Raw genomic sequence first — 26398 nt, 5'->3', positions numbered from 1 at the left:
GCTGAGTGAAGGGGGGAAAGAGAGAGAGAGACAGAGAGAGAGAGAGAGAGAGAGAGAGAGAGAGAGAGGGCAGGAGGAGAGTGGGAGAAACTCAATTTGTAGCTATTCTAAAGTCAGACAGGGTCTGTCTGAGGGATGCGGTGTTCAGCCTGATATTCTGGTTGTGGGAACATCTGTTCAGCAAAGCCCAACCTAACTGCTGCTGTGTCTGAGCTGAAAGCTCTCTCCAAATATGCTCACGCCTCAAGAGACTCAGTGTAAGGAAGAGGTTATTAAGCTCAATTACATGGCCATTCACCTGCTACTCCTCTCTGCCACTTAGCACAGTCGCAGTTCTACATTTGTGGGACCATGGTGCATGCCTCCAGACTCCTAAAGCTAAGCTTTACTCATCTTTACACCTGACATGCTGGTAGTGCTTATTATACATGATGATTTATCAAAACACATATCAAGGTGGTGTCTGTTGAAAACATTGCACAAAATTGATATCAAATGGGATGTAGTTAACAGGCTTGTTTCCCAGAACTGAGATAATATAAAGATGTACTGGTAACAACACAGTGTCAGTAAGCAACTGACTACTAAGAAAGGAATGTTGTCGAAGACACGAGGAAAACTCATCAGGCCTCCAGTAACAGGCAGCAGTGTCACAAGTAATAAACGTCAATCAATTAAGTCAAAAATCAACCTGAGACAGTATATGGATGGTAAAAAAAAACCCTCAGGAAAAACGTACTAAACTGTACCTTTGCTTGTAGCTGGGATAGTATTCACAAGGAGATGCCTTTTATAATTTAATATGTATCTTTTACTGTGACATGTGAGTATAGTGTACTTTTAAACATTATTAAAGTACATAATTGGTCCTTAGGGTCCTTTAACCTGGTAATGGGTTATCATTTTAGCACTTAGGGTTCCATCGTCCTGAAGTCAATGGATTTTTTGAATGGGTTTTTGGTTAAATGCCTGAAATAAGGTCTGTGGTGAACACAAGCTCAAGATATTTTCACGTTTTATTCTACAAGATAAAATAGCCTACATCAGTAATACCCAATTCATGATTTTATTAAGCTTTTACGTGTCTTGAAAAAGGCGGTTGCTAACAAGTGGCTAACTGGGACTACAGAGGTTTTCTGGGACATTAAACATCATCATGCCGAAAACTCATTTACTACAGCCTTGTCGTGTTTATACTCGCGCTCTTGCAAACTATATCAACTCAAACTTTCCAACTTCTAGATTTGTCAATTTATAGTATTTTCTAAATGTAGGTGGCCGCCACCCCCCCAAATTGTATAGCTTAGTGGTGGTGATGTTGAAGTCATGTGACTGTGGTGTAGTTTGTTTAAAGCTGTTTATAACTAAGTTTTTACTTCTAGCGATTGTATTTCGGATTCAAAATTCATAAAAGTTGTATTAACTGGTGAAGATTATCTTAATGAACAAAACAAGTAAGAATCATAAACATTTGTTAGTCATAGAGCTTATTTTCTGCAGTAATCTATGTCGAGGGAACCAGGGTGATGCTAACGGAGCACTCTATTAGCTTTGAGTATAAAGCTATGAAGGTTCACTACCTGTATTTTATTATAGTTTCCTGTATTTCTCATTACGTTTCTGCTACTGGTATACATTTTAGTGATCAAAAAGAAAGGTAAAAAAAAGAGAGAGAAATAAAAACGGAGCATGAAATGCAGCAAATCCCCTAAAAATAAAAAAAATTACAATAAACATTGTAAACAAATTTATTTAATCATAAAATATTTACAATATACTGCTTATAAAAACCAAAAAGAAAGGCAAATTTAACTGTGTTCCTGATTATTTAGAAAGATACACCTTTGGAAATACTTTATTAAAATACTTCTTGGTGTCAGAGCAGGGTCCTATTCCCTTTTTGCCTTTCCAATGCTGTAATATGATTTTTATTTATTTATTTAATACTTATATTTACACTGTGCTTTGTTTCTTTGGCAAAACAACAACAACAACAACAACAACAACAAAACTTTGTTAAAGCAAAGCCAAACATACCACATTCGTTTATGCACATGGAATCAAACATGCTTCCACACATTCATACACACAAACCCATGAGCACACATGTACTCACACACATTTTCATGAACACAGACAGTGCTAAATCAAACTGTACATGTTATAGAATCTCTTATGGATACCTGTTCGGTGAGCTGTGAGGAGTGAAGCACCAGCCACATCCTCTTGCAATAAAGCCACCAGTGCTTCTTTACTGTTGCATATGCATAGACAATCTGATAAAGTGCATTATGTCTTTGGTTATGAGACACATCTAAAGCTTAAAGCTACTTCATTTCCCTGTGGCCTGTGCCCCGAGGCCTCTGATACACACCCGCACACACTAGCACACATTGCTTATAGCATACTGAACGTATTCCAGTTTCTATAGTTTGGAGGGAGTTATTCTTCTTTGTTGATCACATGATGTGAGATCAGATAACACTCTCCCGGTCCAGAGTGAGAGTAAATGGGCTCTAGCTCTCTCTCCCACTCTTTCACTTGTCATCACTGACGCTCACAGAGCAGTCCTCTGGAATCTTCTCCTCTGAGCTGCTGCGGGTGGACAGCTTATCCAGATCGTCGTTAATCTCCCTGAAGCGCTCGGCCACACACTGCGCCGTGAGCCGAGCCTCAGGGTCCTGGTCCCAGCATTCATTGATGGTGGCACACACCAAAGCCACACCCTGTGGGAGATCACAATTGTGTTATTGCATTTCAGCACAGACACGAGGCCAAAACAGTTTTTTTCCTAACATAAGTGAAGTCCTAAATGTAATGTTCTATTACTTCTTTTGGATGTTCAATATTCATGTCAGTCCACTTAAACGTAAACAGGCAACTTCACCTAAATACTAATCAAATACAGCTGAATTATTTATTCTGTATCATAAATATAACAAATAACTCAGCTGTGGTTACTGAATGCAAATAATACATCTCATAAAACATCAACAGAATCAATGAACCATCTAGGAATATAACCAGTCCCTCCAGGATTGCAGAAATAAACGCAAAATCAAGCAGACTCTGAAATTTTTTAAACTTTTATTGCTTGCAACTTTTTTAAATTACTACAGATTTTCTGCAGGTTGGGGCTGAGACGCGTCAATATGACGTCATCACAGCTCTAGTTCAGCCAAAGCCCTCTTCAGTTCAGTTGTGTTAAACATGAGCACAGCTGAATGGTCTGAATTACCAACAAACATCACTGTAAAAGGCCGTGTACAACGATTTTGTGCAAACGTCGTTTTCTGCAAACATAAATAAATAAATAAATAAATCACAATAAAAAAAAATGCTGCAGCAAAATCAAGCATTTTTTTGCCATAACAATCACAAAAAAACCCCTCTTGAAATCCAGTATGGACTGTACAAGACTTGGGGGCATCCTGTTATAGAAACATAATCAAAGATGGGGTGATGAGATGCGTCTTGACATAAAGTAAAGTTATGTTATGTGATTAGATTATGTGAATTTGAGCCATATAGGTACTGTGAAGGACAGAAAATGAATTTGTTGTAAGCTTTGTCAGCCAGATGGTTATTTCTTCCACTGAGATATTTACATGAAATCTATAAGTAAAGTCAAATTGTATGTTATTATGAGTATACTGTGCACATTCAGTCTTTAAAAGGAATAGGAAGAGCTGATTTGACTGCATATTGGATGAGCATACCTAAGCACATATCTTGATAATGTATGCTATATGGCCGAAGGTTTGTGGACACCTGAGCATCACACCCATATGGGGGCCTTCGCACACTGTTGCCACAATGTTGGAAGCGTACAATTATCTAGAATGTCTTTGTATGCTGCAGCTTTACAGTTTTCCTGCTCCAGCACGACGGTGTCCCTTGGCACAAAGTGACGTCCATGAAGACATTGTTTGCCAAGTTTGGAGTGGAAGAACTTTAGTGATCTGCACAGAGCCCTGCCCTCAACCTCACTGAACACCTTTGGGATGAATGCTCACTCACTAATGCTCTTGTGGCTGAATGAGCACAAATTCCCACAGACATGTTCCCAAATCTGGTGGAAAACCTTCCCAGAAGACTGGAGGTTATTATAACGGCAGAGGGACTAAATCTGGAATGGGATGTTCAACAAGCACATATAGGTCTCATGGTCTGGTGTCCACAAACTTTCAGCCATACAGTGTATTCAAGTTAGTTTTAACTCAAAAGCTCTTCACCTGCTCCTATTAGCAAGAGAATTCCAAAAATATACTCTATAATCGCCACCTTATTATTGTGGTTGCATAATTTTGCACAAAATTCATAAACACGTCATAACCAATCAGAATAGAGCATTCAGGAGCACTGTGGTATATTTCTTTTTAACTAAGTAAGAAATTATTATATTATCATTCATAAAGCATGTCCTGTTATTTCATACAGTGAAATATACACTGATTGTGTATCTCTACTAAACATTAACATCTATAAACTTTTATATTGCTGAAGAAAATTGCTGGTTTATAGTAGTCTATAAATGGATTAATAACGGAGTGTCTAATGTGAACTATGCAAATAAAGTGTGACTGTTTTTATGCTGCAGCATATGCTACAAATGACTGTTTGTGATCAGCCTCTTTTTAGAACATTTCCTTTAGTTTCTCTCCATCAGCCATCAGTGAACCTCAGTGTCACTGTAACAACTGGCTGCTGTCTTACCGGGTGCTTCGTCCAGCTGTTAGGGATCTCAGGCCGGCCCCGGTCTCGGAGCACGTTGTCCTTCATGCTCTCCACACAGGGGTGCTCTCGCACTTTAGAGCCAAATGGAGGTTCATAATCTTTTACCTCTGAAACACACACACACACGCACACAGGAACACAATTAATCACTCAGAGTATAACTTTCTACAGGAAAAAGCACATTTTTAGAGATCCTAAGTGTTCTCCGGGGCTCTAAGAGTCGACGTGAGAAACGCTGAGGTTTGGGAAACGATAACGCTGGAACTCACCTTTGGAAATATTTATTTGGCACTCCTCTTTACACTGGGAAAGCAAACAAATGCAAAACAACATTGGCGCGATCAGCTTACCCAGCAGAGTGCCAACAATAATGAGAAGTTATGATGCTGTGTTGTTTGTTTTCCGTATGAGAACAAATTGGAGGAAATATGGGATAATGACTGGACTGTGCCAGAGAGAACATGAACAACAGTATTCCAGTAATTTTCCAAACCCTGTGAAATAGAGCTCATAGCAGCTGTGCTATAACTCACAACAGCTTTGCCTTATAACTCTCACCCATCCACACACACACTCAGCTTGCAAGACAGGAAAAATGTATGGGGGGAAAAAACCCCGGCTATAATAGAACAGTGGGAATGTCTGCTATTACAATACTAACCAAAATCCTTTCCCACAAATGTAAGTAGATGAATGAGTTTACTTTGGTGTATGCTTTTTTTTTTTTAAAAGAGTGAATTTGTTATGCGGTTCTTCCCCGCTATACAGGTCCACAGGAAGAGGCTAGACCAGCATGGAGTCTGGGACAGGAAGTACAGGGCTGTGATTGGGCCCCCGCAGAGTAGCTGACTCCACAAGCGCACACATCCTGTTTTTGACAAGTGGACTTCCCCTGTTTCAATTCTAAAACAAAGCAGTCGTACCGCACTAACCGCTATTCCTGCTGTCCCAGTTAGGTTCTTGGCTATAAACTCGAGAAGGTAACATGGCAGAAATCATACAACCCACACACTAACCTGCCATGTGTACACAGTGTTAGACAGATTTGCCAGCCTCACACCTGAAAGGCATCACATAAAGCAGGAAGGAAACCTCAGTTCTCCCTCTGCTGTCTGTCTGCTCTGGGGGCTGTCTCCTGAACAACGTGAGTGTGCTCACTATGTGAGGAATGTCGCGGTTTTGGTAACAGATGTCCAGGGCACCAAGGCCTCTCTCTCCAGGCCGAGTCGATCCGCTCTAGTGGTGCTTTCTAGGAAAACACTTTTTAACAACTTTTTCCTTTGCAGATGATCTGTCTGAGACCTCCACAGACCTACCTGTCTGCATCTGGGATATAAACAAGCTTTAAATCTTTCTGAGAGCAGGGTGGTCAGGCAGGACAGGGCAAAGTAGAATTCTTGACCTAGTTAACGTACAGAGAAATAAAGAGGCAGCAACAATATTATATGACTAGCAGACATTCTCTGAGACTTGAAGCAGTTTGGGTAAGAGCTGTGAATATGTATGCATGTCAGAGAGAAGTACAATCCTGCTGGGAATAAGACACCTGTAGTGACAAATGGTTTGGCCATATGGAGTTCTGTCACTTGCCACACAGCTGCTATGCCCTCCATCGCTCTATCACAGGGAGTAGGAGTGGAAGTGATATTTAGGCTGGCTGCCTCTCAGCTCGCCGCTCTACTCTACGCCGTCCCATCCAGGGCCGCACCCCATGCTAATTTAGGACACGCTAACAACAACATAGTGAGCCACAGCACAACAAGGCAGCTTCATGGCTTTTTCATGACTGCCTTATAGCCCATGCTATCTCCATCCCGAGCGGGATTCGGGTGGTCCGAGACTGAAAAACAGACTTCGGATAGATCCTAACGATTCCTGCAACACTGGTGCAGTGCGCTTGGCAGGAATGTGACATTCGGTCTCTCTCGTCTGTCGGGAAATGTCTCAAGTTCAGCAGATAAGCCTGCAGGAGCCTCTCAATCACAGAGGGGGCATGCTGGGGCATGTGGGTAACACAAATGATGGTATGCATGACACCACACACTTACACACACATACACACATGCACACATAGAACAGTGTGTACAAGGCTCATTAAAATAGCTATCACCAACTGGGTGATCTCACGGTACAGTATCGGTATGGCTATAAATTGTGTCACAGTATGTCACATAAATTTTCAGACACTTTCGGTGTATTGGCAGTTTGTTTCTAAAAACCAACTGCCTTGAAGGTTACTCATAGCAGAACGTAGATAAACAGATGTTAGAAAATACAGTAGAAATAAAATGTTTTGTAAGGTTTAAGGGGTTAAATGTGGCTCTATCATGTGAACCTACTTGTGAAGCTACCCTGATGCATACATATAAATAAAGAATACATACTGTTCATATTTTGTCCTGGGACATTAGGTACCATATGACAACAACTCATTTTGAAAATATTTTTTTAAGCTCATGTTACAATGCACATACACACTGACCCTCCAGAAACCTCCCAGCATTTCTTTCCACCTACTCAATGAAGGCTTGACATTCTACACATTCCTCTTACTCCAGCAGCTCAGTTAACAGTATTGCTACTATGTTCTACTTTAGAGTTTATTGAGAGGCTTCAAAATAACAGGAAGCAGCAAATCGGTCAAAACCGCTCACAGGCCACATTGGGCTTTCCGTGCACAACTCTGGGACAATAGCCTGGCTGCACTGGCAAAACAAAATGCCACAGAATAATGGGAGAAATAGCTAACTTATTTTTAATTCAATCGCTCCTTAAAGGGCAACCACCGTCTCCATAGAAATAGAACTCTGTTCCTTTAAGGGGATTAGAAATACTGACAAAAGTCAGTGCTCGGACATGAATACGTGAACAGACATAAAGAAAAACCTATGTGTTTGCTACTGGCTTGCTACACTGTTATCTGGCTGGTAAGGGTGTGGTGTTATGAGTGATCTCACCTCCAATGGCGTTACACCTGGAAGTGATCTCCCACAGCACAAGCGCCATGGAGTAGACATCAGTCTGTTTAAAGGACTCGATGTTCTCCAGATTGATTCTGGACTCGAGCACCTCTGGCGCCATGTACCTCGCTGTTCCAACCTGCAATGAGGAGACAATACAGAGGCACGGCTCATTACTTTGCTTTCTCTCTGTAGTCTAAACTCTGAATAAGCGCTGGTCTTCATCTTGGAGTTCAAGTGTTGACATAATGAGACACTGCATTATCTGATCACCGAGTAAGTACACTTTGAATTCAGAATAATGATAGTAAACATAAAACAGTGAAGTGAGTTTTCAAATTCTATTATATTGCATTTATACCATGCACAATCACACTATAAAATATAAGCAGTGTTCGGTAAATTCCTCAAAAAAAAAGTAATCCACTACAGATTACTAATTACTACTTTACAATTGCAATCTGATTACATTACTGATTACTGCATGTAAAAAGTTATCAGATTACTAATTACTTTACTTTCAAGCTACTTTCAAAACCTACAAAATTAAAAATTACAAAATTACACTACAAAAGAGTCAGATTTATCATGACACTTTCCTCGGGTGTTGTCACTGTTTGTAGTACTACCAGATCGATAAAATATAAAACTTTTCTAACTAGGCTAGTTTGGGGTCGCTAGCTAAGGGGAGGCACAACTAAGCTATTATTGTATGGGTTTAGCCACTACAGTGCCATGCAAAGTACATTATCTTTCCTTATGCTCAGCTCATATCATGTTCACGTAAACTGGAACTCATATAGACATTTACACACCTTGTTTTCCTGCTCAGCATGAGAGGATGTTATGGTTTCAGTTTCAACCCCTTTACTGGTTTGAAAAAAAATAGGCATACAGTACATCCATTTTTCCTCACACTGACTGTGAGCTAGCGTTTGGCAGAACTGAGAGCCGTCAGCCAATAAGACACGAGTGTTTCTCCGTATTTTCCTGTAAACCCTGTCTGATTGGTCTCGCCTCCATTCACTGAAGATATAAAATTACAACACCGCCGTCTTCTTTTACTGACGTTCAGATACGTAGTAACAAACCACTCCAAGTGGAGAATCATTCGGGGCTAAAGAAAAAATCTTCGGGATTTTTTCCCGAATGCCCAGGCCAATTTACGCCCCTGGCAGATGGGCAAAAACGTGATTTATTTTAAAAATGCATTTTACTTAATATTGTTTTCTTAACAATAAATCTGTAATGCAAGTAGCGTAATTTTATTGATGTCAGCAACTGTAAACTGACATCAGTGACTGCAAATTATATCAGTTTAAAATGCAATGCATTACATTACTGCGTTATCAGAGAAAGTAATTAGAATATAATAAACAAAGTTATGCGTTATACTCAACTCTGCATATAACAGACATTAAAAAACTTAAATGTTGTACCACTTAATATACCACTTAATGTTGAAAAAAACACGATTATAAAAAGAGCAGTTCCATGATAAGGAAATCTTCACAGGATGCGACATATTTACTCATTCACTCAACACCTCTGCATTTTCAGCCTGTGAATCATAAATCAAGGCAAACACAAAGAACAAAGGTCACACACAAATCTAAGTGTGAAGATGCTCGAGGGGGTTTCCCCCTGCAAGTTCAGACATATCCCTACTCTAACTCTTACAAACACAATCGCAAGTTTCTGCATTTCTGCAGTGGTGTGTCACAATTGTGACTTTCTGCATTAGCTAGGAAACACACCAGTGTGCCATCAGTGGTGGCATGAGAGATATGAGAGAGACAGAAAAAAAATACAGATTTATATCTGCTAGTAACCTATGGGTTGATTCCAGTCGCATCTTGTAACTTTTCTGAGAGCGAATTGCAGTTTATCTGTCCATTATAAGCGGAAATATCAAGTTGATCATCTCTCTTGGCAGGTATGTATTCATTTAAATTAACAGCACAGATTTGCATTTTTAAACATGCATAAACTAAAATCTGGGATTTATTTTTGTCATTTCTTATAATTTGTCAATTCTTTTCAATTTAAATGATATAAAAAAGATTTAGATATTTGTTCCTTGAGTCCCTGAGTGACGCACACAGTATTACCTGTCCACTGTTGGCCAGGTCGTCCACAGACAAGGAATTATCCAGTCGTAAAGCCAGGCCGAAGTCACACAGACAACACGTGAGGTCGTTCTTTACCAGGATGTTGGAGCTCTTGATGTCTCGGTGGACGATGGGCACTTTGTGCCTTCCGCAGGGCGTGCGCTCACTATGTAGATGAGCAATGCCCAGTGCCAGTGAGCCACCAAGCCTCCGCAGGTCCTCCCAGCTTATCAGGTGCCGAGTGAGGTAGTCCTGCAGATTCCCACGAGGATGGTAGGCTGTGATTAACCAGAACTGCCTCTCGACCTTCCTTTCTTCAGCGGTGAGGAAGTGCAGCACGTTCTCGTGCTTCAGGTCAATGTCAGAGAAGACATCTTTCTCGTTCTTCCAGGAGGCATACTCTTCACACGGGAAGATCTTGACAGCTACTGTCTCGAACTGCTGTGATGAGCTCTGCCTCAGCTTGGCCCGGTAAACCTCTGCGAAACGACCCTTGCCCACCTGCATGTCCAGCTCGATGGGCAGTGGTTCTGTGTTATGGTTGAGACTGTTGGCGTGTGTGGAGCTGCTGTCTGAGCGATCGTCATCCATCATTATGGCGCATGCATCGCTGCAGTCTAGTGGACCTTTGCGTTTTGAAGGCTTCTTGGTCTCCCACTCGCTGAGCTTGCGACGCCGGTACATGCGGTACCAGTAGAAGGAAGCCACGACCACCACAGCCAGAACCAGCAGAGGCAGCAGGCTGATTAAGATGACTAACACCACCTCATGTTCTGGGGTACCTGGGGGCAAACGTGGGGACAAGCAAGATCAGTCAATTTTGGCAGTAAAATGTCTATTTTGCAACACGATACCTAAAGTTTCGGTCTCTACAGTTATTGTCCAGTATGTTATGAACTGAACTAAAGGTCGTAATGCTGCTACTTAGATGCCGCTAAAGATGACGTATGTTCACAAAGATGTTAAATTTCACATTTGCTTTGCATTTCTGAAGGACATGTGAGAAAAAGGCTTATACAGTGAGACTCTGTCTACAACATTGAAGGAAATTTACCATGCCACTCAGACTTCCTGCCAACTTGAGGTTTGGCAAAACCTCTCGAAACATTACAGGTTGAGTCTAGAGGCTGAGACAGACTAGTGCTAGCTATAAAGGTAAAAGTAGGGTAAAAAAGTAGAGTAGGCTAAAAAAGCTCAGCCTGTCTACATTTTTCCATCACACACACACTCACACATTACACACCACCATCACTGCCGTACAGATATAAAACACTCATAAATAGATACCCGACTCTGGAACATTTAACATGACAATAAAAGAAAAGAGCAGGCTGGAAAGGATTCCAAAACAAAGAAAGGTAAAAATAGAAGCGCTACTCATGAAGAATGAAATCTACGGATTTAGACCTTATACTTTTATACTTCATCGAATGAGATGTGAATAAAGCAGCAGAAACCTTGAAAATAACTCCCTGCTGTGGTGAGCAGTGCGATTAACCATTCTCAGACCATTTAATTAAACACATCACTGTGTTTGTATATAAATGTGTGTGTGTGTGTGTGTGTGTGTGTGTGTGTGTGTTTGTGTGTGTGCTGAGCTCTTTATAACAGGCAGTACGAAGCTTATGTTCTCTAAAGCCCCTGACTCACAGGTTAGTCAAATAGATCCTAATTGCTTCAACATTTCAATGAATCACACAACATAGCGACACAGACGGGATACAATGCGACATTACAAAAAGTGTTATTAAAATCTAAATACAATGGCATGATTTGATGTGAAAGTTGACTGCCACACCCTTAAGACAAACGTCTCACTTTTTCTGAAGAGCTGTTCTTCAGAACACCACAAAGATAGTCAGATCAAGTGAGTGCACTTAATCCTGCAAATTCCAGGTGGATATATGGCCTCTGCTGAAACATTTACATACCAAAAAAAGAATTTAAAAAAATCACAATTTTATTGCCAGATGTTTAATTTAATAAAATGTACATTCTCCTGTTTGGACAGAGAATGTGTTGGTTTTGCTAGGTTGGATTGGTAATATGCATAGTAAAGTGTTGGGGTCACTGTTATTTGTTTGTTATGGTAACGACTCCATTTCACAGTATGACTAGTGCCATAAAAGTGTTTATCACTCGTTTTGCCAGAGCGCTCTCACTCGCTCCCCCCCGCCTTTTTAGGCCAACAGTGACTCATACCTGTCTTTGGAGCATCTGCTCTGGATTCCATAGTGTGGGGGAAGAAAGAACAATCATCCCAGACTAGACCTGTCAAACAGACAGCTTTTCTTCTCCTTTCTCTCAAAAAATAACCAGTGATAAAGGATCAACTGACGGTGAACAATTTTACCTCAGAATCAGTCTTGGAAATGAGTAATTCAGAAGAATGACACATACTGAGTTCCTTCTCTCTTCTCTGAGTCCAAATAACCTGAACCTTTTGGGACAGCAGTATAAAGACATATTCAAGGTGCTCATGATGTGAGACACTCTCTCCTGGGTCTCCCTCTAAATCAGGGGTCTCCAACCGTTTTGTAAGTGAGGGCTCCCTGAAGGGATAAAACAGTCTAGAGGGCTACTTGCTTGATATACTCAAAAAATATATATAATTAGGGATAATTATATAATAAGGGATAATGATATATCTTGATATCATGTTGTAAAAAATTTTTATTAAACAATCAATCCTGGAAAATATTCCAAGAAAATGTATTGAAATTTTGTGCTCGCCCCGAGTTGACCGTCGGAGAGTGCAGATGTGATTTCATCTCCATTCTTGTGGTCTTTAAACAGTGTGTTCGCTATCACAGTCTTTGCACATTTGACAATTTCACCATCCGAGAACGATTTTTTGTCTTTTGTCAAAAAATGAGCAACTGTAAATGAAACTTCGGTTGCAGCCTGTGACTTCTTAGCAGGTCTGTTAAAAAAAAGATTGCTGCCTGCATAATGTTGCTTTCAACTCGTTAACTTTTGCTTTTCTAAGTGATGTACCTGGTGGATGACTGCTATTGAAGGTCTTGTGGATTGAGGTGAAATGTCTCTCCGTGTTGTGCCTCTTGGATACCGCGATGCTAGTCCCACGGATGAGGCGTACTCTTTTGCCTTCGACATTTCTGAAGAGAACTTCTGTCTTTTACCACTCCTCGTTAAAGTAATGTCTTTTTCTTTTTTGCAGGACCTGGTGCACCATCAGCTAAACTGTATCCTTTGTCGGTTTTTTTGTTATAGTTGATTTCACCTTGTTCATGCCGTCAGCTCGCTACTGCCTGATTTGATGTTTTAATGTTATATGGAATGTTATAACACTTTTTCATTTTTGTAAGTATAAATAAAAACTCAAATCAATAATTAAAATTATTTATAGACCGTGCTTGGCGGGCGTCTCGCAGACTACATGCAGGGTACCAGGTGCCCGTGGGCATCACGTTGGAGACCTCTGCTCTAAATAATATCCTGCAGAATAAAAATTATTGTACATTCTTCTAAATGTAGAAGAAAAAAAAAAACTTAAAAAAACACAAAAAAGGTTTGCATATATACTATTTACAATGTAAAAATGTCTAGCATCATATATATTTCACAGCAACAGCCTGTCAGTGGCCACATACACTAACAAGCTGCAAAAGCAGAGTGTGAAACTTGTCATGTGTGAAGCTCTGACTGTAAAAGGGAGACGCTTCCAACAGCTATAAATCAAGACAGCTGCTGCCGTCTTCAGTACATTTGTCACTCTTTGTACTGAGCCGATCCAGTGTACAACAACAACAAAATCGTGTGCAACTCATGCTACAATGACCGACATACATTCTCAGACAAGCTTTACAAGTTGTTTATTAGAAACGTTTGTACTTTTGATAGAAAGCTAATATCTACTACTAAGCTACTATCAAAATAAAGAGGAAAACAGTAGTAGAGATATGTGGTTCACTTAGTGATAATCATCATGGGGGTGCCACATGATTGGGGAGGCTTGGGGTGGTGGGGGCTTTAGTAACAAAAGTTTGAAAACCTCTGTTCTAAGTGGTATTCTGTCTACTTGACAACTGACATTTGGAGCTCATTTACTGACAGCTACAAAATTTGATGACGCAAACATGCAGACCTGATCTCAGTTTCGGTTTATGTCACAAATATCATGCGCAGTGAAAATAATGACAAACATTTCTGAGAAAACTAACCTTGGCTCCTTTCCTATAAGTAAACATGGACTTCCTGCAGCACGTGCCTCATTAGGAGTAGGACTCCTCCTCAGAAACTTGAAATGCCTTTTCACATTTCATACTTAACACACCGCAGAAGTGCAATGGAAGTCTCTGTGTTATGTACAACACTCTAAAATTAATCTTAGGGCTGTCTATTACTCCTGGAATGTTTATGGTTGTGTACCATAATGAAAATACTACGACACATGGACCATGCACCACTACAGGCCTGCTAACACGAGAACGTATTAAGTCAGAGCATGCCCAGTACACCCAGCTGTTTTGCTATGTGGTTGTATTGTCTCTGTTTTGAGTTAAAGAGACAGGAAACCACACGTCTGGGATCCTTTGCTGCATGCCTCACCACACAAACAGAGCCAGCACTACAGTCTGTCTTGAACAGGCCAAGCACTGCTAACTAACGTACAGTTGGTGAAGAGTATTACGACTGTCTACAGGTGTCCTATACGTAACATGAGCTAAACCCTAATATATCATCTTAATGCATGCTTACTGTATATACAAGCTTACAGTCTGACAAAATTTGTTTTAAAGACGCAATTTTTTTCAATACTGAATAAAAATTGTTTCACGTGACATAATATGACAACAGAAAGAAGTACACAAGAATGTTTACACATTTACCCTACATTCTAGATTCTATGAAAATGCAAATTAGATACACCTCTAGCCTTATATATTCCCACCACACTCCTGATATCTTGTGGAATGGCCTTTATTTCCATATTGCAATGTAATAAGCGGTGATATTTTTATGACACAATAACGTTTGCCTGATACGTATTCAGTGCAATCTCAGAGATGTCCAGACTACATGCTCACATGAACTCCGTCAAAAGGAATTCATTTACACACACAAAACAAACACATTTTATATAATTTAGGGTCACTTCAAGACAGGTACATACTGTATTAAGAGCTTAGACGCTTTTATAAACTCACTTGTAACGGAGGTCTAAGGGCAGTTGTTAAACTCCATCAATAAATATTTAGAATATGGAACTATATAACCATTATACTCTATAAACATTATAATAATAAATACCTTAAGAAAGTAATGAGAGTCTGTCTCACCAAAACTGTTCCAAGGTAGTTTTATTCAAGTTAGCATCATAGCAATATAGTGAAAAAATAATTATGGTTATTTTCTTGAGGTTTCCAGAAGCAATCAGACCCACATAACTCCTCACTTTAAGTAAATGCTATTTCCTGGTTTGGGCAACAGTGAATCCGGAGCCTATCCCGAGAACACTGGGCATGAAGTGGAAATAAACACTGGATGGCATGCCAGTCCATTGCAGGGCACCATACACACACACACACACACACACACACACAAACTCATTCGCACCAAGCGGCGATTTATCTTTAGCCAATCCACCTACTGGCATGTTTTTGGGAGGTAGGAGGAAACCCTGAGGAAATGTACATGGACATGAGGAGAAGCTGCACACAGACAGTAACCCGAGCTCAGGAGCTGCACCACCATGCTGCCCAACTCCAAAATTCAGCTGTCTAACAAGTAGTCCCATTTCCTTAAGGATTCGTTTTACAAATTTGGACACATTACTAAAGAGAATGATAAAATAGTTCTATAAAAAAGTTTGTCCCAACAACTGGCAATAGACTTCTATTATATGTAAGATTTACGTAAACAGGTCGATCATTCTTTTCTCAGTTCTGGGAAATGTTTAAAAATTCTTGTCTGTGGTACACTACAGATGTGGTGTGTGGCAAATATGTTGAGAAATACCAGCATTTCCTGGTAAAATATGAAGAACACTTAAAACAAAACAATATTGCACTAATTATGCAGTGTATAAGCTATTTTGGGGCAAAAGCACAAACCAGTTAAGTGAGAATGCTAGTATGACTTTAGTAGCAGCATTGGCAGTTACAGAAGCTAAACTACAGTTCAGATTTTTTTGACATATACAGTCACACACATATGCACTCCTACAGCCCTGTCATTCTGAAACACACCTTTGCAACACGAGCTGCTAAAAGTCATGCCACAGCAGAGCTTGAACCCTGCAAAGTTTCACTCTAAAATCTCTCGAGCTCCCACACACACTCCTACAAACGCATGTTTACCCTACTACTTTCTGTCCTCATGAAAGTGCATTCAGAAAAGCCAAGCTAATTCACCTGAGCATTTCTGAACATTTGGGGGCCCTAAGTGACAACTTGTATAGGGGTGCCCCACCCACACCAATCATATTATTTTATATATATGAATGAGCAGAATTAATACTTTATTATTCTGGATAAGGAAAAACAGTTTAATAAACAATAAAATAAAAATAACTGAACAACAACTGAACTACATACACAAGGAATTAAATATCTACACAAGAAAGTTATATAAATTAAGTCATTAATTAAAAATGGAAATAAAATATATATTAAAAACGAAGGTAAAGTAACTATTATATATAAAATATATTTTATAAAAAATAACTATTATAAATAATCTGCACTAACTTTGGCTATCATAATTTAGACAAGACTGGGGGAAATGATCTAGTTATTCAGTCTCCTCTGAAAGTATTGGAACAGCAAGGCCAATTCTATTTTAATTTGCTGTACACTGAGTACATTTGGGTTTGAGATAAAAAGATGAATATGAGATGATATATCAGCATTTCATCTTTTATTTTCTGATATTTGCATCTAGATGTGTTATACAACTTAGAGCATGGCATCTTTTGTGGTAGACCACCCAATTTTCAGGTATGCAAAAAGTAATGGAACAGACAGTCTTAAAGTAAATTAAAGTAAATAACGCTTAATATTTGGTTGCATATCCCTTGCTTGCAATAACTGCATCAAGCCGGTGACCCGTTGACATCACCAAACTATTGTATTTTACTTTTGTGTTGCTTTTCCAGGCTTTTACACCAGCTTCTTTCAGTTGTTGTTTGTTTTGGGTCAAATGGGTTAAGGTCTGGTGATTGATTTGGCCAGTCTAAAACCTTCCTCTTTCCCCTCTGATGAAGCACTTTGTTGTGCTGGTAGTGTGTTTTGGATCATTGTCTTGCTGCATGTTGAAGCTCCTCCAAATTAGATTGGAAGCATTTCACTGTAAAGTGTAAGACATTGTTTCTGTAGACTTTTGAATTCATTCTGCTGCTACCATCATGAGCTACCAACATCAATAAGGATCAGTGAGTCTGTTCCAAAAGCAGCCATGCAAGCCCAAGCCATAACATTACCTCTACCATGCTTGACTGATGAGCTTGTATGTTTTGTGCCATGAGCAGATCCTTTCTTTTTCCACACTTTGGCCTTTCCATTGCTTTGGTAGAGGGTAATCTTGGTTACAGGACTTTTGTGGTTCATGTCTATATTTCTATGTGAATTCCAATCTGGCTTTCTGATTCTTACTGCTCATGAGTGGTTTGTATCTTGTGGTATGGCCTCTAAATTTCTGCACTTAAAGTCTTCTTCAAATGTTGGATTGAAATACCTTCACCCCTGCCCTTGTGATGTCACTAACTGTTTTTTTTTGGGAGGCTTTCTTCACAGCTCTCACAATGTTTCTGTTATCAGCTGCTGTTGTTGTTTTCTTGGCCGAGCTGTTCTATGTCTGGTTGTTAGTACACCAGTGGTTACTTTCTTTTTCAGGACGGTCCAAAATGTTGTATTGGCTATGCCCAATGCTTGTGCAATGGCTCTGATAGATTGTCCCTCTTTTCACAGCTTCAAAATGGCTTGCTTTTCTCCCATAGACAGCTCTCTGGTCTTCATGTTGGTTTATCCTTTTTAACAACAAATTCAGTCTTCACAGGCGAAACCCAGGGCCAAAGAGAAGACCAAACCAAGAGTAGTCATTCAGAGCTATTAATTCTTTAAACAATCAATTTAACATGGCACAACTGGGCAGCAAGAAACACCTGTTTCACACGCTCCAATATTTTTGATCACTTTTTCAAACAAAAGGTGGAAGTTGTTTAACACATCTAGATGTAAATATGAAGAAATGAAAGCTGAAATTCTGATCTGTCATCTCATATTCAGCTTTGATCTCAAACCCAAATGGCTTCAATGTGTAGTGAAAACACTAGAATTGGCCTTACCATTACAATACTTTCAGAGGGGATTGTATATAGTCAGTCGAGTTTGGTTTAAAAATGTACCTGGATTGCTTTCAGTTGGCTCTAATTCTGACGACACCCCAGAATATTTCCTTTTAGCACCTGAAAAATGACCATTAGATCATTAGGCTACTTAGCATATTGAAATGTTTGAACTTGAAATAATTCCTTCTTTGTCTGAGTTACTATAAGACTGAAAAGAACTGTAGGTGATTGACGTTTCGACCACCTGAGTAGTGATCTGTAAAGTCAACAGGCTACTGTTGTCAGAGCTAGTAGTAACAAACTAGAAACTTAGCTTAGCTAGCAAGTTAGCCTAACACTTCTTTCTCTAGATACTAGTTAGTGAGTTAGTCACTAACCTTTTCTTCCATTTCAGTTACTTCACTAAACAAACTGACTAAATACAATTGATTAGCATTCATTTCTTACTGCTGTGTACTTACTGTGGGTCTGATTTTTTTTTTCTTTTTGCATTTTTCTGCCCTAGATAGATATGGACACTTCATGATCATTGCTTATTTGTGATTTTCTGATGTTAGTTACCTTAGTTACCTAATTTAACTGTTTTTTTCATACCGTATGCCCACCATGACTACCTGATAAACCTTTTTGCTAAATGACAGTAAAGTGTGCTTTTTTTCATATCTGTTTAAAAATATTATCTGACCCCACGGTGGTAAGGTTATACTGCTTATAGCAAGAAATGGCCTGACACTGAGAGAAAAGTGGATAAAAGAATGGAGCTGAAACTCACTGTGCAGAAAATTCAGGTTCTCGTTGCACTCTTCCTCTTCACAAGAACAGATGTAGAGCAGACCGCTGTCTGTCTTTTGTTCCTTCATCTCACATGTGCTGCTGTTGTAGTCTTTCAGAAACATGCCATACAGAGGTTGTGTTGGAGAGTGACACACTGTCTCAATTGTATTGTTCTCCTCATTCTTCCTCCTGAAGGACCGCAACACACATGCAATAATTAAAGGGATTATTAAATAAAGATAGTGCTACTTAGAGTAGAGTGTTTCCAAATCTATGCATACATAATAAACCTGCTAAAAAAAAAACCTGAAAAAAAAACCCCACAACAACCCAGTAGCAGTGACATACCAGATTGCCACACAGACTTCATCGCTATTTTCACAGATGGAGGTAATGCTGCAGTTGACCTTGCATGTACCAGAGCCATTACAGGTGGAGATCTGCACATCGCAGAACTTACACAGCTTGGGTGGATTAAGTCTGCCAGGTATCTCAACTAAAACACAACATACAAGCAAATGAGTTCAATACAATCTAGAACATTTGAAATGTGCTTTAAAACTGTCAATAACACCTTATGATGAAACATCTACAATATCAGTTATATCACAATTCTCAAACCTGACTGGACAGGAGGTGTTGGCTTTTTTTTTTTTTTATTTTTTTTTTATAACCGTAGCTCTGACAATAGTCCCGGTTGTAATTCAAATGGTTTATATTAATGTGCCCCTTCTAGTACATGGAAGATATAATAATAATAATAATAATAATAATAATAATAATAATAATATGTTTAATTTGTATAGTGCCTTTCCAGAGCTAAAGGACACTTCACAATAAAAGACAATAACAGTACAGTACAACAGTCAAACATATGGGTCATATGGACAATGGACATTTGCCCAGTCCAGAGCAAGCTATGCAGCTGCATAGTTATAATAAATTTTACAACATTCAAAACCACAACAAAGGGACAGACATTTAGCGTCATGTAGACAGCACAGAAAATGAAGCACTATAAACAGATGAACACAATTAGTATTACATGAAGCAGATACAAATTATGACTGGTAATATTGGGTGAACAAATGGGTTTTGAGCTGAGTTTTAAATCCTGAGATAGAGGTAGTTGTCCGAATTGCCAGGGGAAGTGAGTTCCATAGCTTAGGTGCCACAACAGAAAAATACCTGCCTATTGATGAAAGGCAAAATCTGGGAACAAGGAGACGTTCACACCCAGAAGATCTGAGTGAGCGAATGGGAATATAGGGAGAGAGCAACTCAGAGATGTAGGAAGGAGCAAGACCATGGAGTGACTTAAATGTAAGTAAGAGAGTTTTACATATAATATGGGATGCGACAGGTAGCCAGTGAAGGTTATATAGGATGGGAGTGATATGTGCAGATCGTTTAGTGTAAGTTAGTACTCTCGCAGCAGAAATTTGAATATATTGTAAGCAGGAGATAGAGTGTGCCGGTAGTCCAGAGAAAAGGCTGCTACAATAGTCAAGGCGGGATGTAATAAAAGCATGGACTAATAACTCAGCATCTGATATTCATAATCTAACAATGATAATAAAAAAACAAAAAACATGTTGCTATTAAACAAAGAAAAACATCTTGATGATGTGGTGCAGTTTTCTGTAAGGAAATGTTTATTTAATATTTATGGAAGGAGTCTCAGGGGTCAGCACAAATGTTTCTGCCATGGGAGAATCTTCTGGACTTTGAACTTTCCAGTTTCTCGCTAACATGACAAGCTGCATATGGTTTTATTAACTAATGAAAAAAAGAGGCTGGTGAGGGAATGATTAGGAACTGATGAAAATGATAATTGTGGACAAGTAACTCTGATATATGACGAATAAAGCAGTTAGGACATCATGTTATAGGAAAATAATTCATGTTCAAGTGGTAACACATTGTGGATTCTTTTCTTATAACAAGATATGTTTTATTCATTATATGATAAATGATGAATGAATAAAGCCTGTGTTTCAAATTTCTCTAATTATGAAATTTTATCCAAGTTATTATGAAGTTATCCAAGACAATCAGCCAGTCGACATTTTTGCTCTGTTCCAGTTCCCACCATAGCTGGGCCAGGTAATTACCACTCTGCAGCACTTAATTATGAACTTTAAGTATGTTTTGGTCCGGAACAGAATGAAAATGTGGCCTGGTGGTCCCTGAGCACTGGATTAGGAAAATTGCATTTATAATACCCCTTTCCTGTCTTTAACAGGGGCAGACCAGTTGGTTGGAGGATGTTGTGAAGGTGCATTATGGTGTGTCAGCATGATCGGTATGATCTTGCGTGCTGATCTCCTGGGCCATCTTCTCCTTATGACTTGTTCAGACCTGTTCTCGGCTGTAGCCACACTGAAAGTTTCCTCAGACACTAACCCGAAACACTTAGGACAATTTTCCTTGGAGTGAACATTATTATGCTGGATTACTTAAAATAAGTGTTGCCACACAGTACACCACTTATACAGATTTTTGAATCTGGTGCGAAAAAGTGTATTTTAGAATGTGCTTAAACTATGTGTGAATGGTGTCTTTGTCATAAGTAAAAGCGATGCACAGTCAGGCAACACCAGGAGCTGAAGGCCCTGTTGGCTCTGTGCGTGTGTGTGTGTGTGTGTGTGTGTGTGCGCACTCATATTTGTGTGTAGGGGGCATATGCAGGCATTAAACAGTGTAATATAGCCCTCTAAACCAGCTGTTGGCTTGTGTAATAAGCATGCCTCCCCTGATAAAAGCCTTCCTCTCCTCTGATAAAAGGCTTCCCAGGTTCTGATTGGCTGAAATGGGAAGCACTTGGGCAAAAACTTCACAGGAAATCGGGTCCAATACACGTTATAGGATATGTCAGCACCGCAACCAGTGAACAGCTTGTAAAACCCATGAACATCCAATTGCAACAAATTGCACTGACGCAATATCAACCACATAAAGCTATGAATGAAGCGCTTAACTATAACTTTGATCCTTGCTACTGATATAAACTGCCATTAACCACATATGCTATGAGTTAGAGCAAATAGTGCGTGGTGTTTAAAGGAATACTCCAGGGTTTATCAGCTGCATCTGTATCATAGACGTGATGACCACAGACTTCCCAGAATATTTACACTTCTCTGAGAAAAGAACAGGAAACTCACTTATAATGGAAGTCGAAGTGCAGTTGTTGAACTCCATCAATAGATATCTAAAATATGCAACTAGATAAGGCTACCTCACAACTACAACCATTATAATCTATCAGTAAAGGTAAACGTAGAAATTATTAACTATAGAAAATAATAAGTGTTCTACAAAAAACAAAAAGTTTATCGGCTGCCCCAACAACTTCAATTATCAGTGAGAATCAAGTAAACATGTTGCTCATGCTATTTTCAGTGCTGGAAAATGTTTTGAAATTCCTATCTGTGGTGACTGCACATACACCACAGATGTGCTAGATTGAGATTATGTTCAAAACACTGGTTAGAATTTAAAAAAACTCTTACAATACAACATTGCAATAGTCATGCAGTGTCTAAACTATTCTCAGACAAAACGCAGAATATAACCCTGATTGGTTGGGAGATTGGGATTGGGAGATTTCTCTACTATTTCCCACTAAAAGCTTCACAGACCCTTCAGAAAAACACTAAAGTGTGCAGATGATGCACTTTTTGCGCGCCTTTTTCCAGACAGTGGGATACAGACTGTTTTTCACTTGTAGTAACTGTTTAAATCCCTTTGCAATCCCCAAAACAATCAATCATAGAATTAGAACGCATTAACCTTTAAAAGCTATGGCCTTAAACTAAACTGTCCTCTCTCTGTATCCTTTCCTTTCTAATGCTCTCTCCCCTCATAGCCAGTAAAGGATGGACCAGGTGACCTGGATGAGGAAGGAAGAACAGACAAAGGTGGAAATGTGTCTTCCTTTGCACAGCTAAAATAACAAACTTTGGAGGGAAAAAGCTTACTGCCACTGTGGAGAGTTATCAATGCACTGCACGACATTAAAAAAAAAAGTTCTCTACATGCGTCATGGGTGGAGTGCATCTGGTTTGAATTTGATATCACTGTGCCAAAACATGCAGGGAAGACAACAGGCCTACTTTGCTGATCAGCTGGGCAAATGTTCAGGGTTAGTGAAGCAGGCCAAGAGCGGATTGTGTCCATGATGAGGAAAGGAAGACTAATATGGTCAAATCAGATCCTACCACTTAGAGGTTATGTGACCCCTCTTCTCCTCCCTAAATAGCTGTTTCTCAGCTCTTCACTCAGAGGCCCACAGAGGCAAGAGTAAACATGGGCTCAGACTAACACCCCTTCCTGCTTCACTGCCTGGGCGTTGCAGTTTTCAGAAGGCCTACAAAAGGTCTCTTTCAGACAGTAAGCATTGCTGCCTGAACTGAAGAGCCTTTCACTGGAAGGTCCATCCATGCAATCTTCTTAAAGGAGATATTAAAGTCCTACAGTCCCCTTTATGTGCATGTAAAGTGCAGGGTTTTCAGGTACTGAGTAAGTCCATGAGCAGGACTTTATTTGTGGTGTAGCTAAAAATATAGGTGTCTGCATTTTGTGTCCAGGTCTAATGCTTGACACTGAGCTGCTGGCGTTGTTAATGTTCAGTCAGCTCAGGCAACAGAAACGGTGGCACACTTTATCTCAGAAAAACATGTGATTATCCACATCGTGGCAGAGGGAAAATTGCATTCAGACAGAGGTAGACGAGCATCCAGACAGAGAAACAGTCAGACAGGCAGGCAGACAGACAGACGAGCACCCAGACAGACAGAAGCATACACATGATCACACACACACATTTGGTTATAAAATAACAAATTTAGGGGCCTTCGTAAACATGGAGGAGGATCTAAACTAAGGACATAAATGCCTCTGTGTGGTGTGCTACCCAATAACAGTGTGTGCTGTTTGTGAAAATGACAGTAAAAGTACAGAAAGTAGACAGGGAGCAGATAGGTAAAGGAAATGTCACTAACTGAGTAAAGGCATTACGTCCACATACTATATTCAATGACTAAGATAAACAAAGGTATAGTAACTGAAAACAGATAAACATTATAGTGTGTGTTTATCTGTATTCAGTTACTGTACCTATTCAGTTGCTATACTCTATCTATCTATCCATCTATCTATTTATAGTGTATTTTCTAATGAACACTCAATAACAGATAACATGGGTTCTCTCTCACTACAGGCGGAATAGGAACCATTAGCTTTGTCTCTCACAGAAAGGTTGCTGTTTCAGAGGAGAGCTGAGGCAGGGAGGGACCCATTAGATGTAATTAGTACCTAACTCACCTATAATTATGGGATGAAGAGTTAACATGAATACCAAGGCAGAGGAGAATAAACAAGCAGCTTACACTATTCAATAAAAGGAAGGGGGTTTGGCTAGAATTGAAATCTTTCCCTCTCGAGATCACACTACTGTGAAAGTGTTCACTTAAACTCGCAGAATGACAAAGAAAAGGTCTGCAGTCATCATTATTCTGGATTAGTGATTCATTCATAGCCTGCTGGTTGCAGGGGTTTGTGGCAAACTCGTCATGACGTGACCTTAAAGATTTATACATGCAACAGGAGTGCACAACATCTGAACCCCCATGTTTAAACCTCTAATAACGGAATCCAAAAATTGTGACCATGTTTATAATGTGGTTCATTGTACCTGTATTAATTCACACACTTTCTTCTGTTTGTGTCCAGGTCCAGTGAGCAGTGTGTTGGTGAACCGTTATGGCAGCAGGCCATAAGGTGACATGAACTCCTAGCCTAGACTTTGCTCTTTTTTTTAAAAAAAAACTTTGAATGCATGGCCTATTAAAAGTGCTTTATATTTTGTGGTGTACTAATTAATCAGTTTAATTCTAACACACTTTCTAAATCTCCAAACCCTAAGGGTAATAAATCAGCAACTAGATAGAAAACAATGCCAAATGATTAAGTCAAAAACAAATTTAATAATAAAAATAGTATAATGTTTTAAGAGTGAGGAGCTGAAGTGTGGAATCATCCACCGTTCCTTAGATTTGAGGAGATTGAGGAGAAATAAAAAAAGTACTATCCACTATCTGGTTAGCACGTTCGCCTCACACCTCCAGGGTCCGGGGTTCGAGTCCCGCCGGGGCCACGTGTGTGCGGAGTTTGCATGTTCTCCCCGTGCTGTGGGGGTTTCCTCCGGGTACTCCGGTTTCCTCCCCCAGTCCAAAGACATGCATGATAGGCTGATTGGCGTGTCTAAAGTGTCCATAGTGTATGAATGGGTGTGTGAATGTGTATGTGATTGTGCCCTGTGATGGATTGGCACCCTGTCCAGGATGTACCCCGCCTTGTGCCCGATGCTCCCTGGGATAGGCTCCAGGTTCCCCCGTGACCCTGAAGAAGGATAAAGTGGTACAGAGTATGGATGGATGGACTATCCACTATCGGAAAATAAAGGTAGCAAACCCAACATTTCCTTCACGCTCGCCTTCAGTGGGACCCTCAAGAGGTCATGTTTTGTACCACTAGTATGTATATTTTCTCTGGAAACCATTCAAAACTATGAGTCCACACGGTTAATGCAAATCAGGTGTATGCTTATTAACAGCACAGATCTGTTCATGCTCAAGTCACAACAGAGCTGAGTTTGAAAGAACAGCTATCTGTGCAAGAAATGAGATGAAAGAGATGAAATAGTGAACAAATAGTGAAACAAAAAAAAAAAGTCCAGATGAAAACACATCTCACAATCCACAACTCTGTCAAAACTCTCAAGCAGGCAACAGGAGAAATGTAGGCTATGGTATAGACTCTATAACGACTTGACTACTAGGCTATATAACGATCATTCATAATCGGCACGTCTGTTCTGCACTTGTGACGTCATTCTAACGAGACACCTGTGGAAACGTGTGTGCTCTTCCTAACACTGCGTGACTTCTACACGATACAGTGACAGAACGAAAGTACACGTGAAAAGAACACCGAGAGTAAACCATAACCTGTTGGAAAGAATCGCTGGAGTAGTGTTGAACAGGGAGTGCTCCACTGTGTGGTGGTGTCCCAAATCTACCAGAAGCACACACTCACCGAATGCGTTCCTCCCCAGCGTGAGTGTAGACATGAACACAGTGACCCACCACAGCGCGGAAAAGACAGCATACTCCATTAGAGAACTTTTCTCTGTCCGTGTCTCACATTCATGAAGTTAAAAGTGTCCCCGAGTTGGAAAGAAGTGGACGCTGTGTGGATCTCCGCTCCTCCGCTCCAGCTGCGTGACTCCGGAGATGAACAGGCTCGCGCGTTCTCACTCAGTGTGTGAGAGAGAGAAGTGTGTGTGTGTGTGTGTGTGAAGTGTGAGAGTGAACTCTGAAGCTTGACTCACTGGATTCTGCTCGCTTTGCTCTGAAACAGGAAATCTTTCAGTAAGGGCAGGACTTTTCCTCCTCCGACTCCCTCCCGCTGCAGAACGCGCTTCTTGTCCCGGTCTGTAA

At 40.0% G+C, this 26398-nt stretch overlaps 1 protein-coding gene across 2 annotated transcripts; it reads right to left on the bottom strand.

Moving 5' to 3' along the window:
- Window positions 1-1339: 1339 nt before the first annotated feature.
- On the bottom strand, window positions 1340-26364 carry tgfbr2b (transforming growth factor beta receptor 2b). Of its 2 annotated transcripts, XM_053633355.1 has the most exons (8): window positions 25995-26364; window positions 19242-19389; window positions 18892-19082; window positions 18177-18236; window positions 9809-10590; window positions 7695-7836; window positions 4717-4844; window positions 1340-2726 (listed from the first exon to the last, which is right to left on the bottom strand). In XM_053633355.1, the coding sequence occupies exons 1-8, from the start codon at window positions 26071-26073 to the stop codon at window positions 2538-2540; spliced, it is 1719 nt and encodes a 572-aa protein (XP_053489330.1). In that variant the 5' UTR covers window positions 26074-26364; the 3' UTR covers window positions 1340-2537. The 2 variants fall into 2 exon arrangements, with proteins under 2 accessions (XP_053489330.1, XP_053489337.1); XM_053633362.1 differs by lacking the exon at window positions 18177-18236 and having other exon boundaries at window positions 1347-2726; window positions 25995-26353.
- Between the last annotated feature and the right edge of the window lie 34 nt (window positions 26365-26398).

The sequence above is a fragment of the Ictalurus furcatus genome, chromosome 1 (genome assembly GCF_023375685.1).
Source record: "Ictalurus furcatus strain D&B chromosome 1, Billie_1.0, whole genome shotgun sequence".
NCBI lineage: Eukaryota > Metazoa > Chordata > Actinopteri > Siluriformes > Ictaluridae > Ictalurus > Ictalurus furcatus.
This window is presented reverse-complemented; position numbering and strand designations above follow the sequence as displayed.

Excerpts from the sequence above, each read along its gene's own strand:
- tgfbr2b (XM_053633355.1), bottom strand. The coding sequence starts at position 26,073 with ATGGAGTATGCTGTCTTTTCCGCGCTGTGGTGGGTCACTGTGTTCATG. Across the intron at positions 18,237-18,891 it reads GAACCTGAATTTTCTGCACA|GTGCTAAAAGGAAATATTCT; the intron begins GTGAGTTTCAGC and ends GTCATTTTTCAG. Across the intron at positions 4,845-7,694 it reads CAGGTGTAACGCCATTGGAG|AGGTAAAAGATTATGAACCT; the intron begins GTGAGATCACTC and ends TGTGTGTTTCAG.